The sequence below is a fragment of the Watersipora subatra genome, chromosome 1 (assembly GCF_963576615.1).
Source record: "Watersipora subatra chromosome 1, tzWatSuba1.1, whole genome shotgun sequence".
Lineage (NCBI taxonomy): Eukaryota > Metazoa > Bryozoa > Gymnolaemata > Cheilostomatida > Watersiporidae > Watersipora > Watersipora subatra.
In genome coordinates this window covers 17964982-17984797 of record NC_088708.1, presented here as the reverse complement: position 1 = coordinate 17984797, position 19816 = coordinate 17964982, and the positions used below count along the sequence as shown (strand labels likewise).

General features: G+C 37.2%; 1 protein-coding gene across 1 annotated transcript in view; it reads left to right on the top strand.

Moving 5' to 3' along the window:
- LOC137406741 (KICSTOR complex protein SZT2-like) overlaps nt 1-19816 on the top strand; it is a 136864-nt gene that overhangs the window by 67925 nt on the left and 49123 nt on the right. Inside the window, exons 31-41 of the mRNA XM_068093375.1 lie at nt 3271-3544; nt 6805-7021; nt 12933-13152; nt 13340-13519; nt 13655-13899; nt 14732-14924; nt 15692-15870; nt 16004-16119; nt 16715-16873; nt 16973-17151; nt 19578-19800. Of these exons, the coding sequence (XP_067949476.1) occupies nt 3271-3544; nt 6805-7021; nt 12933-13152; nt 13340-13519; nt 13655-13899; nt 14732-14924; nt 15692-15870; nt 16004-16119; nt 16715-16873; nt 16973-17151; nt 19578-19800 (2185 nt within the window). The remainder of the gene's footprint in view (nt 1-3270; nt 3545-6804; nt 7022-12932; nt 13153-13339; nt 13520-13654; nt 13900-14731; nt 14925-15691; nt 15871-16003; nt 16120-16714; nt 16874-16972; nt 17152-19577; nt 19801-19816) is intronic.

Sequence of the window (19816 nt, the reverse complement as noted above, 5' to 3'; positions counted from 1 at the left end):
AATGACACTTGACAGTGAGCTACAAGTGACTGATTCAAATGTAATACGTATGATGACTGTACTGTGTTACTCAGATCTTTCATGTGACATTATCTAAGAATTAAGGAGTTTAGTTAAAGCAAATTCAGTGTAATTCAATGCTCATACCTTAGGATATGTGGTATAGTTAACAAGCAAAGCCTGTTCACGTCTTATCTGCACCACCAATAAAAAATTATTCATTCAATTTCAAGCTTGAAAATATGGTGAAGATGGTCATTTTGAAGTAACATGTCAAAAGCTATGGCTGTATTCTTTTTTATAAGAACTAATTTTTATAAACGATGAATAATTCTTGTCTTAAGTAGGAACATAAACCTCTGACAACAAGTAAACTGTTTTATGATCTGTCAGGCCTATCTTGCAGCTGTGCAAAATATAAAAAACACTGTAATTGTAAAGAGCAGATAACTCCCACAATTTAAACAAGCCATCACTTTAGCTGAGATACTCTAGGACACTTATGTATTCGCGGCATCTAACTTTCGCGTTTTCGCGGTGTCATCCTCTCGCGAAAATTTAATGAGCGAAACTAAACTATCATAACGAACGAGCAAAAACGCGAAGTTAAATAGCTTTGTTCATTGATATCCACAATAAAATCGTAATATTAGAAATGCAGGCAATTTTCGTCTGTGGTTGGGATAAATGGGAAATTTCTGGTAAACTCATTCTAGCTAATACACCGACTGAGCAGCATGGCAAAGCAAATTAAGATTATATCAGTTTAGTCACCGAATTTGTAACTGATGAGGATGAAAGTCTGGTAGGTGAAGTCATGAAATTGAAGAATAATTAATGTAGTGATGAATTTTATTACCAACCAAAAACAATATCAACCCTCATCAGGTCTAACCACATTATCTCTTCCACTGCCACCCATGTACAAATTAGCTACCGGCCTAGTGCCAGCCATTTTACCGAAATTGCCGATATTGCTTCATGATATGAATACAGTATTTTTTCAAGTTCTACTTTAATTATCTGTATAATCACGAAAATCTAAATTGGCTATTATGTCATCAACAACTAATTACCTGTTTTATGACTCGTGCGGGGTAGTTAATGAACTCACAGAAAAATGTTCGTTTTTAGATTAGCAATTCTCAAACAAAAGTTTAAAATTGCTTCGTTGTTTTAGGCTGATTTTATAGAGAAATCTTCGGACAACACAGTCAATTTCATAAAACACTTAAAGACCGTGGGTTATGTGGTCAACAAATAATCAAATCAGGTTACCAGACAATTGCTGAGAAAGTCCAAAAATGCGTTTATGGCAGTGGCCCCTAGAAAACGCATAAATGCGTTTATGGCAGCGTAAGGGTTATACAGTTTTGGTTGTGAAGTTGGTTGCTACCTATCTATTTTCTTTTTCTTGGGATTCGAGTGTGAAAGTCACAGCGGGAGGAACCTAGACGTCATTGATAGTCTAAAAAACAAATGGCAGCAAGTGATCAAATTGAATTGTCGATCTCACCCACACATTTCAACCTGTGGTTTACAAATGCGAACTAGTCCCAAATTGAATTTTTTTCTTATTAGCAAACTGGACCTGAGGAATGTAATCTGTTTTTTCCACTGCATTTATTTTCACATCACTATATTTTCGCACTCATCAGAGCCGCGAAATTAAGTTGCAGCGAAATTTTATTCTGTGTGCTACTCACGAAACTAAATACTAGCGAAATATAAGTGTCCTAGGGTATAACAATTACTGACATTTTGGAAGGCGTAAATTAAGAGGAGTGAGGCAAGCAACGAATGCTTGGATATGGTGGTAAGTTTGTGAATTTATTGTGCAACTCTCCAATGTGGTAATATATGAGTAAGACTACTATTGCTGGCCTTCAAGGTTTTCTTTCTATATATCTTCACTAAATCTCAGTATCTAACTGAAGATGCTAAAAGTAAAAAGACATGCAAAACTGGACTGTTTGCAGACTGAACAGAATATCTTTGGTAGATTTAACAAGGCTTTTTATTTATTGTCCGAAAACTCAAGTTATTCGTGCGTATAAACTGTCGATTTCAGTCTTACTTGGAAATACAGTGAAACATGGATAACTCGCCCTCGGATATAGCGAACACATGGTTAACTCGACTGGATTTGCTTGGTCCGTTCCCACGCAATGATAAATGGCTCTATATAACTCGAATTCAACACTGTTATAACGAACTGTTTTTTGCCCAACGGCTACCGAAACGGTTGCTATCGCTTTAGAAAATCACTTTATTCCAAGCCATAGAGGCAAACCTCAACTTTTCGTAATTCATAAGCGTCGTTATTACCTCCATCAGCAAAATATTTTTGTCAACGACTGTTCTAAAGGTTTGGTGAAATTTGATTTATACTGCTATACGATGAATAGCACGGACTAGCCGGGTCACGGGCGCAAGGATTTTCGCCACGCACATACAAAACAAAAACAGCATGTTGGTTTTGTATTTGCGTGGCGAAAATCCTTGAGTGCGTGACCCGGCTAGCCCGTGATGAATAGTTTTCCGACGTTGATTCCGTGTTGAATTAACGTCGGAATGTTGAATGTTTAAAACTTGTCTTAAAATGTCTAAAATTGTCTAAAAATGTCTTAAAATTGTTGTAATTAAACGTATACGTTGTCTTAGCTAAAAAAAACTATTCATCGTTTGACCTAAACACAAAATACGTGTGTACATTCAATAAGTATCCATTCAAAAAACGTGAGTGATATACAATGTACCGTAAAACCTCGTAAAACTTTTAATTGAACTGCCTCGGAGTGTTGCTCTTAACGAATGCCAGGTAAAGTAAGGTAATCTTTCCATAAACTTCAAGAAAGATCGGCAAAATTGATCGTGGGTAAAACGCTCAAAAGAAAAAGATGTCTTTTCTTTGAGCATTTCAGCAACGATCAAGTTTTGCCAATGTCAATCTAAAAACGTCCTGGCAATAACATCACCTCAAACAACAAACCAATCTCAAGTGATAGAAAAATCTCTATACTTTTTGATAAAAACGTTTTAAACTTTACATTAGAAGCATTTAATTTGAAACAAGCCATTTGTGCTTTTGATTTATATTATAGTTTGTATATGTTCATGTATCTACTAATAAATAAGTAAATACATGGACTTGTGACAGTGCTCTGATAACTTGAACACTCTGATAATTCGAACACTTTTGCTCGGTCCCTTGAAGTTTGAGTTATCCGAGTTTTACTGTACTTTCAAGTCATAGCAACATTTTTACAGGAATATTCCAGAGTCTTCAAAGAGGCTGTGTTGTTTCAAGAGATGATGTAGAGTTTGCCATAGAGATCTGCATGGATGCTGGTTTACTTGAAATAGAGATTACTGACTTTCTTACGCATGTCTGCTCCCACATGACTGCTCCTCCAATGGATGGCTCTGCGGATCAAGTCTTTGCAGACAATATGCCAACCACACCCAAATCTGTTAAGTTTGAGATAGAAGAATCTGCTAGCAAACCACTCTCATCTGACGTTAAACCTAAGAAGTCTAGTAGGTACGTAACATAGCAAGTACTTTAAAATACTGCTTATCAGTTCAGAGCAGATAACTTCAAAATTGGTCATTAGACATTCGTAGTGAGTTTTTATATCTGGAAATGAAAAGTTGTGGACGCTGATATACAAAGGTTTTAATATTGTAACAACATGCTTGACATTTTGGTTTAGCAAGATATAAATTATTCAAATGCAGTCGTACCTCTGCATACAAGTGTTCCAACTTACCAAAAATTTGAGATACGAGGAAAATTCTAAGCAAATATTTGCCTTAAAGTACGAGACAAATTTGAGCTACGAGACAGTTCTCGATGCGACAGCTAGGTGACCAAGTACGCGAGAGGCCGCTTACGAGAACAGCATCACAAGGTCTTTCTCGTCAGATCAGTTTGAAAAAATTTTTAAAAAGGCCGGGTAAAGGTGAAAGTGAGGCAAAAAGACCGGAAGAAAGAAAATAAAATACTGAAAAGTGAAGCAGTTAGAATTAAGATTAGAGTAAGATTAAAACTTATTTCTAAATGTGTGTGTAGCCAAATACATTTAAGTCAAGTTTAAAGTTTATGTTACATAGTGTCCCAAAAGTGTAGCGGACTGAATGTGCTGTGGTTAAATCTCTCACACACCTCTGTTAGCCGTTACCGTTTATCTCGAAGGTAACACTTTACAGCACTGTACATAATGATATTATATTTTAATGCTAATTGTAACCACTAGATAGGCATTTATTACTTTGATAAAATAGGTGTGGTGATGAATTAGAACAATTAAAAGCATGTTTTCCCATCATATATATATAGAAAAAATATATAGAAAAAATTATATGGAAAAAATTGATTTGAGATACGAGAAACTTCGCATACGAGTTCGGTCGTGCAACGCATTAAGCTCGCATATCGAGGTACGAGTGGAGGAGAAAAAGAAAAATTTTGAACATATTATCCGATGGACAGTACTGTAACAGCCGAATGTTGACATTTCGCGTCCTTTGGAAAACGATTATGTCAATTGACAATATATAAGATCTTGTTGATCTTAGTCAGTTTTATGCTATTCAGTGTCATCATCATTTTGGTGAAGACTCTTCATTATGTTCCAGTTACTACGTCTCAAGTTCTGCAAGAATCTCTCAACTTTTGACAATTACTCATTGGGATTTACTCATTGTCAAAATCAGTTAGTCAGACACATATTTATGAGTAGTGCTTGATACAGGATGGAGGGTCAAAATCAATTAGTCAGACACATATTTATGAGTAGTGCTCGATACAGGATGGAGGGTCAAAATCAATTAGTCAGACACATATTTATGAGTAGTGCTCGATACAGGATGGAGGGTCAAAATCAATTAGTCAGACACATATTTATGAGTAGAGCTCGATACAGGATGGAGGGTCAAAATCAATTAGTCAACCACATATTTATGAGTAGTGCTCGATACAGGATGGAGGGTCAAAATCAATTAGTCAACCACATATTTATGAGTAGTGCTCGATACAGGATGGAGGGTCAAAATCAATTAGTCAACCACATATTTATGAGTAGTGCTTGATACAGGATGGAGGGTCAAAATCAATTAGTCAACCACATATTTATGAGTAGTGCTCGATACAGGATGGAGGGTCAAAATCAATTAGTCAACCACATATTTATGAGTAGTGCTCGATACAGGATGGAGGGTCAAAATCAATTAGTCAACCACATATTTATGAGTAGTGCTTGGTACAGGATGGAGGGTCAAAATCAATTAGTCAGACACATATTTATGAGTAGTGCTCGATACAGGATGGAGGGTCAAAATCAATTAGTCAGACACATATTTATGAGTAGTGCTTGATACAGGATGGAGGGTCAAAATCAATTAGTCAGACACATATTTATGAGTAGTGCTTGATACAGGATGGAGGGTCAAAATCAATTAGTCAGACACATATTTATGAGTAGTGCTTGATACAGGATGGAGGGTCAACAAGATATTACTCACACAATCGTTAAATTAAATCAAGTAGTTTGGCTATCAGCCCATCACTGAACATAAAAAGTGCAACCTCCGATCATGTGACCTGCGACGCAGGGGCGTTATTCTTATATCGTTTATCGGTTTGTATCTATTTTGTCAATTACTGTTATCCATTGGACAAACTTTTACCTTTTTTTGCTGTTTGCAATAAAAATTTCCTTGAAAATGCACACAAAAAGTTCACATCTGCAAGTGTTTGAAGGGTCAGCCAATGGTTGAACCCCTAAATGATATTCCTCCGCTTACACTGAACGCAATTAACAAGAGTTGCGACACCTTGTTTGAGGCTGTTGTTGCGGCCTTTCATACAGCTTTCATGGTTGTGTGGACTGGCATAGCCCTTGAGATTACATTTCACATTTGGAGACTGTGCAGGTTGTGATAGCTTAACCATTGTGTACTAGATGTTTAGGCTGTTCTTTCATTTACAGCAATTAAGTTGTGCTTGAATCATCTTAGAATTACATGTATGAGTTCATCATCTTATCCTTTCAAATTTTACAGCTCTCTCTCTCTGTGGAATGAAGTCTTAACAAATGCACATAACAATGGTACTTCATCACATAAATGTTATGTTACTTTATAGAATTACTGGTATGAAATATAAATGAAATTCCAGTTTATATTTGCAGTCAACAAGCTATAAAGACATTTTTAATCATAACACAGCAGTTAGCACTGTCGTACTGTACTTGCCACTGGCGAGTTTTGAATTTAATAAGTAATATGCATCTATTTGGGAAAACGAAGCAAAATTTTACAACTGTAAATTTTGAATAAAATCTAATACACGTACATTTAAACAGACTTTGATCTATAGATACCGCTTGTCACGTACCCAATCGCTTTTTGTTTTTTTAACAACCACAAAGTAGCAAACACTTGATTGAGAACAGGCAACGCTTAACTCATATTGTAGTGTACAATCATTGCACAAATAATACTGTAAGTGTATCATTCCAAACCTAGTTTAAAACATTTCGAAGAACTCGATTTATTTTACGGAGTAAAAAACTTTAAATCTTGAAAGTTGTTTTTATTCTGGAATAGCAAAATTTGATTCAGAGTCGATATAATTATTCCAAAATATTCTGGAATAGCGGAGTCGGCTTATACACGAATAATGCCTATAATAAAGCAATTTTTTGTCTTAGATGCCTACCGACTTATAAATGAGTCAGCAGTTATGTTCCCGATTCGGCATCCGTATCTACTAGTAACTAACATGATTTTTTTATCCAGTGCGTCTTCTGATGGCAACAGTCGGCCGTCTAATCTTCGTTCTCCAATAACTCTGAAGATACCTTGTGCAGCCCTTTTTGACAGAAAATGTGAAACTGTTGTGTCTGCTGAGCTAATAAAGAGAAAGTTTTCTCATGTGATTAACAAGTGGTTCAAACCGGTGCCATCTCAACAAGACGTCTTCTACTACTCGCCAACCAATCTACAGAATCGCCTGGTAGGCTCTTACAAATGTCTAGCATTGAAGAATGTTTTGGCTGTCCATCTTTATACCAAATGTACATTGGGGGTATATTGTATGGGGGGGTACATCGGGTGTATGGGTGTATATATATCAGTGTATATTTTATATATGCTGAGTGTATGTTGGGTGTATATTTTATGCTAACCAAATGAATAGTAGATCTTTGCTAATACTAGTGATCGCTAGCTTATGTGCTCACAAAAAGTTGCTTTATAACGGTCATATATCTCAGGTTTTAAAATCAGGATGCATGCATGTTTATGTTTTACCTTGTTGTGGGGCAGTGTTGGGATTGCTCTGAAAGTGAGACCTGGGTAAGTAACATTTCTTTTGCCAGCATCTACTTTTCTGCCAACACGTGTTCTTTTAACCATCAGGTATGTTAACATATTTGCCATTCAAGCACAGCGACTCTCTTGCTTTCAAGTCTTTCAGGGTTTAATGTTGGTAAGCCAGCCATTTTTACGCGTCAGTGTGGCTTTTATGTCCACAATTTGTTGCATGGTGGTCTCGATACCCGCTGCATTTCTGAAGTTCAATTATTTCTAATCACGCACTACTATACCTGCACACGTTCTGATAGAAATGATATTTTACCTGCACAATGTCATGTCTAAGCATTGACACTATTTCATTTATTCACTAGTCCGAGTCAGAATATTAGCTCGATTTACCTGCTATCATCAGAGTTTCGGTGGCTTTATGTTAGCATCCTTAATCCACCTACATTTGTAACACTTCCCGTTGCAGGTAAAAATTGTTCTGTGGCTTCCATAAGTTTTTGAAACAATTTGTTTGATCTTTTAAATCAATCTAACTTTATCCTCCCAAATAGTTGTGGTCGCCTTCCATCAACAGCTATCACAAACTTCATTTTTGACGAAAGAAAATTTGTATTGCATTATGAAAATTCATTCAGGTTTGTTTTACATGATGCCTTTAGGTAGGACTAGAATTCAATAAAGCAGGTTTAATACGCATTGCGATGGTTTTATTGTTGGTTCCTCATAGTACTTAGTCAATTGTCAGATTTATGAGGAGTTCTTAAGGCGATGCAGTAATAGAACAGTTTGGATGACTCATTCATCAAAATAGTTTTTGCTACATTTTCACAGCTAACCAACCTCTGCTGCTGTGACAATAAAATTTTCGGCAGCGAACTGTCGCCCCAAACACCGCTGTGATTCTAATTCGTCAAAATGATGAACGAATAGATGACTATACATCTACACTTTGATAGTGTTTGGCTGTTAGATATACATTATATACAATATATAAGAATAACATGATAAATTTTTCATTTTAATATAAAAGCCAAGCTTGTTGGATCGTGTTGACTGTGAAATGATTTCTGTGGTTTCTTTGACAAATTGACTTTGATAAACCTGGAAGCAGTGCAAACAGTAATCTGTATGCCTGGCAGCAGTGTGAGCAGTAATCCATATACCTGGCAGCAGTGCAAGTAGTAATCCATATATTTGGCAGCAGTGTGAGCAGTAATCCATATACCTGGCAGCAGTGCGAGCAGTAATCTGTATGCCTGGCAGCAGTGCAAGTAGTAATCCATATACTGTGTCTGGCAGCAGTGCGAGCAGTAATCCATATATTTGGCAGCAGTGTGAGCAGTAATCCGTATACCTGGCAGCAGTGTGAGCAGTAATCCGTATACCTGGCAGCAGTGCAAGCAGTAATCTGTAGACCTGGCAGCAGTACGAGCATTAATCTGTATACCTGGCAGCAGTGCAAGTAGTGATCCATAAACCTGGCAGCAGTGTCCCAACTAACAATTTTACGTTCCCAGAACATTCCAGGGATGTTCCAAAAAGTCCCAGAAACGTTTCATCGTAACGTTGTCACAAGATTATTTGTAGACACATTTTCAATGTTCCAGAAACGTTGTGGGAAATACATTGCTAGAACGTAACTCTCACAACGTTCCAGCAATGTTGTGGGAAATACTTTGCTGGAACATATTTCCCATAACGTCCCAGCAACGTTGTAGGAAATACATTGCTGGAACATATTTCCCACACCATCCCAGCAACGTTGCGGGAAATACATTGCTGGAATGTTAGCAAATGATCTCGCATAACATTCCCACAATATTGGGAGAACATTGTGTAATATTCCGAATAGGGATTTTCCAACTTATTAGTATATAGTAGTATTCCTAGGTATTACGCATCGCTTTCCTTTTGGCGTTGGTTCGTTGAGCTGAAACAAAATTTAAAGGCAGAAAAGTTGTTGACACGTTGGGCATTGGGTTCGCTCCACGAAAGTAATGATTTTATACTCGTTAGCTAGTCAGACGTAGCTTTAATCTAACGTAAAATAGACTAGCACATAACACTTGAAACCAACCGTACTTGTGGCGGTGTGATCAGTTGCGATGAACTCACACTGTCGCGTCATGGTATGACACTTTCCTGCACCCAGGAAGCTTAATGGACCCTAGTCATTTTTGCGATACGTCTAATGAAGTGCGAAAATTGAAATTTGTAGTGACTTTTCAATTCATTTACATAAATCATTCAAAATTATCATTATTGTTTTTCATTATTTTGTTTGTTTCTATATCTGTAATAAAAAATCTATAAAATCTTTAATTTGCATCATTTTAAATAATTTTTTGTTATGAAAGGGTGACAACTTCCAAAAATTAAATCATGCGTTTTTGTACCATTTTAGCTAGAAAGTTAGAGGAAAAGGTTTGCTAACGTTATTATAACGTTGTTACAAAACATTGTTATTGAATGTCCCAGCAATGTTACAGGATTGCTACTTTGAAATGTTTGGGTGTAAACATTCACATATTGTTTTCTAATATATTCGGAACAGTATGGCGTTTCACCATTATGGAACATTGAGCAGATGATCTGGTGCAAAATTCCTACGACATGGAAAAATATGTTACAGAATATTCCACAAGCATGCCTTCCATGATGTTGCCTCAAATATATTAGCTAACACCCCAGGAACGTTTTCGTCCAGAACATTAATTGGGTGTAACTGGGTAGACAATTTCTAACATTTTGATGTTTCACAGAATGATCCTCTAATGAATTGCGTACAACGTTACTATAATATACCGAGCATAACCGTCGACAATATTTTTTCCTTAAGCTATACAAAATTCCACCAACATTACATCTCCAAAGCAACCTAAATATATGAATGTTAACACTCAAACATTCAAACATAGCATTCTTGAAACATTGCTGAGACAATTATTTAAATGTAAATTTGATGTCACCCAATAATATTCCAGTTACATTTCAAGCCAATGTTACATGAATGTTTGCACTTGAACATTCCAGAGTAACGTTCCTGGAACATTCATTTGAAGTTAAATATGAGGTCACACCATAATATTCCAACTACATTCCAAGCCGATGTTATATGAATGTTAACGCTCGAACATTTCAGAGTAACGTTCCTGGGACATTTCTGGAACATTCATTTGAAGTTAAATATGATGTCACACCATAATATTCCAACTACATTGCAAGCCAATGTTATATGAATGTTAACATTCGAACATTCCAGAGTAACGTTCTTGGGACATTCCTGGAACATTCATTTGAAGTTAAATATGATGTCACACCATAATATTCTAGTTACATTGCAAGCCAATGTTATATGAATGTGTTCACTCGAACATTCCAGAGTAACGTTCCTGGGACATTCCTAAGTCAATCATTGGAAGTTAAATATGATGTCACACCACAATATTCTAGTTACATTGCAAGCCAATGTAATATGAATGTTAACACTCAAACATTCAAAAGTAACATTCCTGAAACATTGCTAACAAATTCGTTTGAAGTTAAATATGGTGTCACACCATAATATTCTAGTTACATTGCAAGCCAATGTTATGTGAATGTTAACCCTCGAACATTCAAAAGTAACATTTCTGTAACATTGCTAGGACATTCATTTGATAGTACAATTGATGTAACACCATAATGTTCTAACTACATTGCAAGCCAATGTTATATGAACATTAACCCTCGAACATTCAAAAGTAACATTCCTGAAACATTGCTGGGACAATTATTTGAATGTAAATATGATGTCACACCATAATATTCCAATTACATTGCAAGCTAATGTTATATGAATGTTAACACTCGAACATTCCAGAGTAACGTTCTTGGGACATTCCTGGAACATTCATTTGAAGTTAAATATGATGTCACACCATAATATTCTAGTTACATTGCAAGCCAATGTTACATGAATGTTTGCACTTGAACATTCCAGAGTAACGTTCCTGGGACCTTCCTGGGACATTCATTAATAATGTTCTCTAACGACGTTATGATAACGTTAGCAAAGTATATTCCTGTAACATTCTGCTGAACGTTATGATAATATTTTTGCACAACATTCTATGCAACGTTCCTGCGACATTGTTGGAACATAATTCTACAATGATCATCAAATAACGTTTGTAGAACGTTATGACAATGTTTGTTTGGAACGTTATATCAGCGTAACGTTACGGAACATCCCAGGAATGTCGTTGTTAGTTGGGGTGCGAGCAGTAATCTGTATACCTGGCAGCAGTGCAAGTAGTAATCCATTTACCTGGCAGCAGTGCGAGCAGTAATCCATATACCTGGAAGCAGTGCGAGCAGTAATCCGTATACCTGGCAGCAGTGCAAGTAGTAATCCATATACCTGGCAGCAGTGTGAGCAGTAATCCATATACCTGGCAGCAGTGTGAGCAGTAATCTGTATGCCTGGCAGCAGTGCAAGTAGCAATTCATATACCTGGCCGCAGTGCAAGTAGTAATCCATAAACCTGGCAGCAGTGCGAGCAGTAATCCATATACCTGGCAGCAGTGTGAGCAGTAATCTGTATACCTGGCAGCAGTGCAAGTAGTAATCCATATACTTGGCAGCAGTGCAAGCAGTAATCCATATACCTGGCAGCAGTGTGAGCAGTAATCCATATACCTGGCAGCAGTGCGAGCAGTAATCCATATACCTGGCAGCAGTGTGAGCAGTAATCTGTATACCTGGCAGCAGTGCAAGTAGTAATCCATATACTTGGCAGCAGTGCAAGCAGTAATCCAAATACCTGGCAGCAGTGTGTGCAGTAATCCATATACCTGGCAGCAGTACGAGCAGTAATCCATATACCTGGCAGCAGTGTGAGCAGTAATCCATATACCTGGCAGCAGTGCGAGCAGTAATCCATATACCTGGCAGCAGTGTGCAAGCAGTAATCCATATACCTGGCAGCAGTGCGAGCAGTAATCCATATAGCCGGCAGCAGTGCAAGTAGTAATCCGTATACCTGGCAGCAGTGCGAGCAGTAATCCGTATACTGGCAGCAGCGCAAGCAGTAATCCGTATACCTGGCAGCAGTGCGAGTAGTAATCCGTATACCTGGCAGCAGTGCGAGCAGTAATTCGTATACAGATTATTGAGTTGGTCAAGTAGAGACTTGTCTTCTTAAAACTGCAAAAATACTGCAAGAAGTTTTTAAAATCTCTGCAAATATAATTTCCATATAAATTAATGATATTTCAAAATTCACTATTTCGTTGTCTTTAAAAATATAGGCTAAACCTTTGGTTCCAAGTTGAAGCACAATAGTTAACGGTTTGTTAGTGTAGTGTAATATGGACATAATGTTCAAGTTTAGGGATTACCTCCTGTAGAGCCTCTGTTAACAATAGACAGTCATTTAGCTAATGACTAGTTGCTATATTTAAGAATACTCTCATGTTATAGTATAGTCCTATAAGGTGTAGTTAAGTTGTTAACTAACAATACAGTTAGTTAACAATAGACAGTCTTCGCTTAAGGCTAATTGTTATATTTGAGAATACTCTCACGTCAGTATATAACCATATATGATGTTGTTTAGTCAACTGAGATTCCTGTCGAGTCGGAAGATGCTGACTTCTTGGAGGCTGGTGATGATGATACAGGAAAGGAAAAGGGTTTCTCTCGCTCTGTTTCTGAGGCATCCAAAGACTCGATGGCTGTTGTACAAAATAACATGAAGCCTCTCTTTGTTCACCTAACTGCCAGCTTCAAGAGTGAGCGAGTTTTTCAATCAGTTGCTGACATACCCGTCTGTCTGTGTAAGTTTTCCGCTCGATACTCGATGGCTTATCTCAGCCTTATATCTCTTAAACTGTTTTTTTGTTGGTTTCCGGTATATGTATTTACCTGCTTAGGTGAAACCTCAATTTGTATAATCTATTTGAGAAACTGTACAATATGTACAGTATAATGATGTGCTTCTCCCTAGCACGTTTTTTATTGCAGGTGAATTGGAGGACGTGTTAAAAAATATGGATAGCATCGATCTTGCTAATGCTTCCATTACACTTGATATAATCTGTTTGACACTCCCAAGTGAACAAGGCGACATTACAACCATCTCTGAGAAGGATGAGGACAGTTCAACTGAAACTAGAGACTCGATGGCTGCCATAGCAGATCCTGGTTTGTTACCTAATCTTCAGATCTATTTTTATATTTATAAATAATTTGTGAAAAACTGCATGTTTTGTCTTTCACTTTGGTTTCATGTTGTTCTATTCACTTGTATGTTAGCTTGAGCTTATAGTAATGTTGTAGATATGAAACATGCTGTCAGCCCTGCCCAGTACAATGATGTCCTGGAATGCAAGAAGCACATCGAATGGCTGGTGAAGGATGAGATCGCTGCCGCCATGCGCTCCATCAGCCCTATCACTGAGGAGACACTTTGCATGGTTGCAGAGCATGTCAAAAATGGACAAAATGAGAATCCATGTAAATATGCCGAGGAAAGGCTTGATTATGTCTTTGGACCTGAGATGAGTCATGACATGTTCTTACAGGTACTTTCGTTTTTATCACTTCTTAATTTACTGGTCACATATCAAAATGTTTTAGGCTTGAACAACATGGAAGTTATGTTATTTACATTGAGTATGTTGAGATGGTTGCGTGATACCAGTGGCATTTCTGAAGGAAATTAGTGCAATTTGGTTTTAATTTGCGGAGATCATACTCTACACCGATCCTTAGCCTGTGGGCCGGATTGTGGCCCGTGGGCCGCCTGTTGCACACCCCTACTCTACAGCGATCCCTTGCTTAGCCGATTAATGAGGACCATAACTAACCCGAAAAGTAAAACTAGTGTCAACCTTGAATCAAGTTTGACATACATTGCATCAATTATAGTTTATAACCTCATCCAGTTTGTGTCGACAGTATAGCTGATAATTAATGTATTTAGTTTACCTTGTTGTTTACTTGGAAACAGCTTTAAACTGGCTTGTCTGTTCATCCTTTAGGGAATTACCTTGGCCTGTATAATGGCCTACAAGAAACAACAAGCTAATCAAGCAATGTCTGTTTTTAATCTTTGAGGATAATGTGTAGGCTAATAGATCACCTTTTTGATTTGTTTGAGTTGTCATGAAATTGATGTTGACCTTGACCCTGTTATCTTTTCATTGCGCACGATAGGACTGCGATTATTGAAAATTCGTAATGCCCTGTGGACATATATGGTGGGACGCGAAATAGCTTGAAAATCATTGCATATAATTTGGCGAGCCAATATCTTGTTTTTATGCAGCAAGAATTTGTTAGGCTTAGTTTTATTAACGTGTCATACAAAGGACACCATGGTCATGCCTCAGTCAGCCTTCTTCACGTTTCAAGGAGTTTGAAAGAATCAACGTGACAGGCTATCAGTTGATTAAATGCGGTGACTATTACTACCTGAGTCTGGATAGGGCACGTCTTAAGACGCTAACAGCCCCCACCCCTACACACTACCAACTTGAAGATGTGGCCTCTAAACTAGGGGAGATGAACGCACCTGATGTCCATTTTGCTTCCTGTGATTCTCCAGGTAAAGCTTTTATCCGTAGCCTCAGATCACAAGTGACAGTAATAAGGTCTCAGTCATTAGCCCATAGGTGCTACTACTCTGCCGATGAAGACCAAGGGTGGTCTTCATTGGCAGAGTTGTAATCTGCAAGTCTGTGATGAAGGAAAGTGAGTTTCCATTGGCTAGAATTCCAATTGCATGTACATTTTATACATTTCTACCTCAGACCATTTTTTATTTCACATTCACTCAGGGGTGAAAAAAATAAGATTAAGTATTTGCACAGACGCTACTGTCATCACTAACTAGTTGTTCAGGTTCCATTATAGTATTCAAAAAATATATTTTAAATCAGTGATGTTGTAGGAATAACAAACATGGTGAAATTCACCCAGTTCTCATTGGTCAATATTTTTTAGCGTTTTTCGTCACTGTATGTAGCCATAGTTATTGTCTACACTGTCGTCTGGATACTCCTACCCATGTGTTTCCTATCTATTCTTGATGAGTCATTATACCAAGAGCACCTTTTCAGCTACAACACAAGTTTCTAAAATAAATGCTAAATACAGAAATTGCTCTAAGCTCTTATTAATATGTTTATAATATTTTACATATTTTCTTGGAAAGAAAATTATGGATATGGACACTTGAGCATATCACACGGTTATGTTATTAAACTTTCTCAGGCATCCTGTCGACATTCGTCATAGGCCATTCTGCTAGTTGTTCTTCCTCCCTCAGTCAACTCTGTCTTTGCCATAAATATCTTCACTCTGCTATTGTAGTAGAAATACCCAATGAGAGAGAAGAATTCGCTGTCAGCACCATGTCAAATGTTAAATATAGCATGGAAAACACTTCGCATCTCCATGAGAACGGGTTTGAACCATTCATGGATCTTGTTGAGTCACAATATTCCCAATCCAAAGAGATGAATCACAGTGACTCCAACAGTAACAATGAGGTAGGTTAGCTCATGACAAGGATTTAATTCAATAAGGTTTCTGAGAAAATATTTTTGTATTTGTATCTTTGTAAAGTTCATATATCCGCCAGGCTGTTGTAAACATATGCTCGTTTATTTTGTCTTTTTACAGGCGACCGATATTGAGGAGGTGTCTGGAGGTCAGTGCATACCTGCATCTGCTCCCCCTACTAGAGAAACACTTCTCAACAGTCTTCCTCAGCGTAACCAAATTGATGAGTGGGAGAGGTAAGTTAGATGTGTCCTTCAGCTCCTTTACCAGTATGTAAAGGTGTACAGGCACTATTATATGTAGGGGAACATAATTTTCCATAACCATATTTTCCATGATGTGATTATTATCCATAAGCAAATATGGTATAGGTGATCAAACATTATCCTTTCTTGTCTAAAAACACTTCGTATTGATATGAATGTCCAGAGAGATTCATCACAAGATTTTCCAAAATATTACATACTGGAGTTGAATGTTATACATTTGTGATTTATAATGTAGCGCCTTACATATACGCAGCGTGGGCTCATCACACATTCACAAGTAGCACAATTGGAGATAACATATTCGCTACGACTACATCTAGACCTTTGGTGATACAAAATATTCTCACTTCCTATTTACCGTGTTTCATATAATAAATGCTCGCAGATATATGCTCTTGTCTCTCCTTGTGTTAACTCATCATTGAGTGTCAGAGAATTTTCATCAAAAAACTTGCCAGTATCAGTATGGCCTGGGAAGTGAAAACAATGCAGCTCACTGCTACCAAGCTGTTTCTTGTGTGACTAACATGTTTTTAATATAAATATGTTATGGTATTGGCAGAGATGATGAGGAATTTGCTAGCAAATGCGGATCACTACCAAAAGCTCTGAGCTTTTGCAACATTAACTCTGAAAGAGGCTTGAGTGAGAAAAAGAGACTAAAGCGAGTGTCTAGTGGTCCCCAAGAGCTGCACTCAATCGACTGCAAACCCAAAATCAGGTGAGTTTATCTTTCGATTTTCTTTTAGTTTATGTGAATCATATTGTGTAGCTACTGACATCTGTGTGTTTATACTCCGCTATTGGATGTCTATCACAGGCACTTTTCTGAAGACACCGGTCGCAAGAAGACAACCTTCGCTGCCAATGTGCTGTCACCACCTACATCTAATAACATAGCTGTGAGAGAGCTGAGTGAGCTGGAGTCTGCTAGGTCTCGAAATCCTTCCGGTCCGTGGACCCCCATCAGTAACCGGTTTACCGGTTCAACAGGCAGTGGTACGTCCATTGCTAAACTTACCTATCTCTGTTGTCCACATGAAATTTTAGTTTGCGTTTTAGAGTTAATTTTCAGTGCGTCAGTTGGATATGTCTTTGGAGTGACCGGTGTTAATATATATATATATAATATATATATATATACATACTTTATATATATACTATATATAAATACTTTATATGTATAATATATATAAAGTATATATAGAGATATGTATATATATTATATACGCATCTCTATTGTTATGATTGCTTTTCTCTTGGGTGTTATATCATGTGTTTGTAATTGTATAACGACCAATCAACAACATTCACAGATCATAGAGCAAACATTTTCAAGTTGTTTTTGGGAATATGGACATCATCACGTTGTGACATATGATATATGAAATTGTCTAAATCGTGTGAATTTTAATTCGAAATTCTGAAATGTTATTAAAATAAGAATATTATTAGTAGTTTCATGTATATAAAATCGTATGTTATATGAAATTATTTTAATTTTTCAATTACATTTAAATAAATAATGTATACAAAAATAAGATGGTTTTTTAACTAAAAATGTAACAAAGTATAACATAATTAGCAGTTGCAATATTGTAGTCAAATGTTTGTATGCTACAATACACTAGTCAAATGTTTGTATGCTACCATAGACCAGTGAATGTGAGCAACTTTTATAATCAAATATTTAATACGCTATATAATGTTATTGCTACATACATTTTCATGCCTTTGCAATCTCCACATTTTAAATAAGTTCTAATCTGCCAAGCCTGAAACAAAATTCTACTACTGCTTAGATCGTCAGCATGCATTTTGGCACGGCCTGTTTCACTTTATTGCCTATTTGGTTCAGATGCTCACTCTCATCCATGATTTAACTGTAAAAGGGTGCTTAGTGGTTCAGCATTCTAAAATGAACTAGCAAACTCATTTGCAGTTCCGTCTATTATTTTCTCCTTACATATCTTATTATATTATTCAGGTTTCCAGCCTGTTAAATCTCATAGGGAATTCACTAATTACTATTACTATAGACTGAAAGAGAAAAAAAAGGAGCAACTGGTTTGCTTGTGTTGATATTAAAAACTAGTTGATATGTAAAACTTTGAGTTTGATATTCAAAAGGGAAAAGTATTTCGACATTCAATTGTTTTACACTGTAAGAAATAGTTTTGAATTATATTCGAATGGACCCGTTTACCGCATTTCAAGCATAGAGTGTAATTGTCATCTCTATAGAAATGTCTTCTATATTTGGCACATCCTTGTTTTGTTCTCAGTCAGTGTGCGAATGTTCTTGCTGTCACTTGCCATGTAGCTTGTTTCTTTCTTAGAGACAACTTCGGACTCTGACCCAGGTAATTCTATAGATATGTTCTGAACTTATCATTGTGAATGTTTTGTCTGCTATCTGCCACTCACTCACTAGTAACACGACAGGTTGGCTGGCAGTGTAACTAGCTAATTAGTCAGAAGACCAACTAACTGTTCTAAATTGGGTGAGAGTAGTCAGTATTCTCTCCTTGATAGTGTCACTACACGCCTTCTTTATCTTGTAGAAAAACATAAAAAAAGGCTGTTACAAGGTTTTGCAAAATTTATTTGACAGCGCGCAACATTTTCAGAAAATTCAAATGATGAAAACTCTAATTTTCAGGACTTTTATTTAGCCAGAAAGGCAATAAAAATAGTTTTTAGTCATCAACAATCGAACATACAAGTAGATTTATGTCTCATGGCATCGTACAATGTATGTTAGCATTTTCTGTAAAATAAAAATGAGTGAGTAGGAGACTGATGAGTCACTAGCTCACGCCTTATCAGAGTTGGAATATAAGAGCCTAGACACCAAAATGGTCACGTTTCTGTCCAATTATTTCTTGGGTTGGCTTGTGAAATGAATACTTTATAGAAAATGGTAATCCACTAGTACTTGATTAGACACTCAGAACTCAATACTTCAGCATGGGCTCGCCTAACTGATACCTGCTAGGCTGTGGGGCAGCCCGCATCCTGTAATTCTTTACATCGGATCTAGACTTGTCCCATGCTTGTGGTTCGAGTCATGGTTGTTGTAAAGCTGTTGCAAACGCACCGCCGCTTCTCATACACTATAATGATTTCTAAAGCTTTTTGACTGGGTGGTGATAATTTTTTGTTCGTTCACCTATGCCAGTGACGAACAATCGAAAAAATTTTAATCTCGAGTTTATGCTTTGCTATGATATGAAGCAGTTACCTCACTTCATATATCTCTAGCTGTTCTTTAAGTTGTATCGATCTAGTTTGGTTTTGACGCTCTCTTCATATGTGATTATGACCACTGCATGGCATGCTCAAATCATGGGGTCTCTGGCAGAAAGGTCTATTTCGCTTTCGTCATCAGCAATTAATTTAGTATTCTGTGGGCGTGTGTTTAGGCTATGAAGCTGACTTCAGCGATGAAGAGGGAACGGGTGAAGGCATTTCTCTCATTGGCACGGACATTGTGAACAGATCTCCACAGATGCCCAATCTATGGCTAATCATGCAGGTACATGCAGATGACGGGCATGTTAACAGCAAAAGTGCAGAGTCTGGTCCTAGACTTGCGCGGGCCGATGTCGACTCGGGCTACAGCGTACGTGTCTACTATCACACAAGGTAATTATCTTTTAAC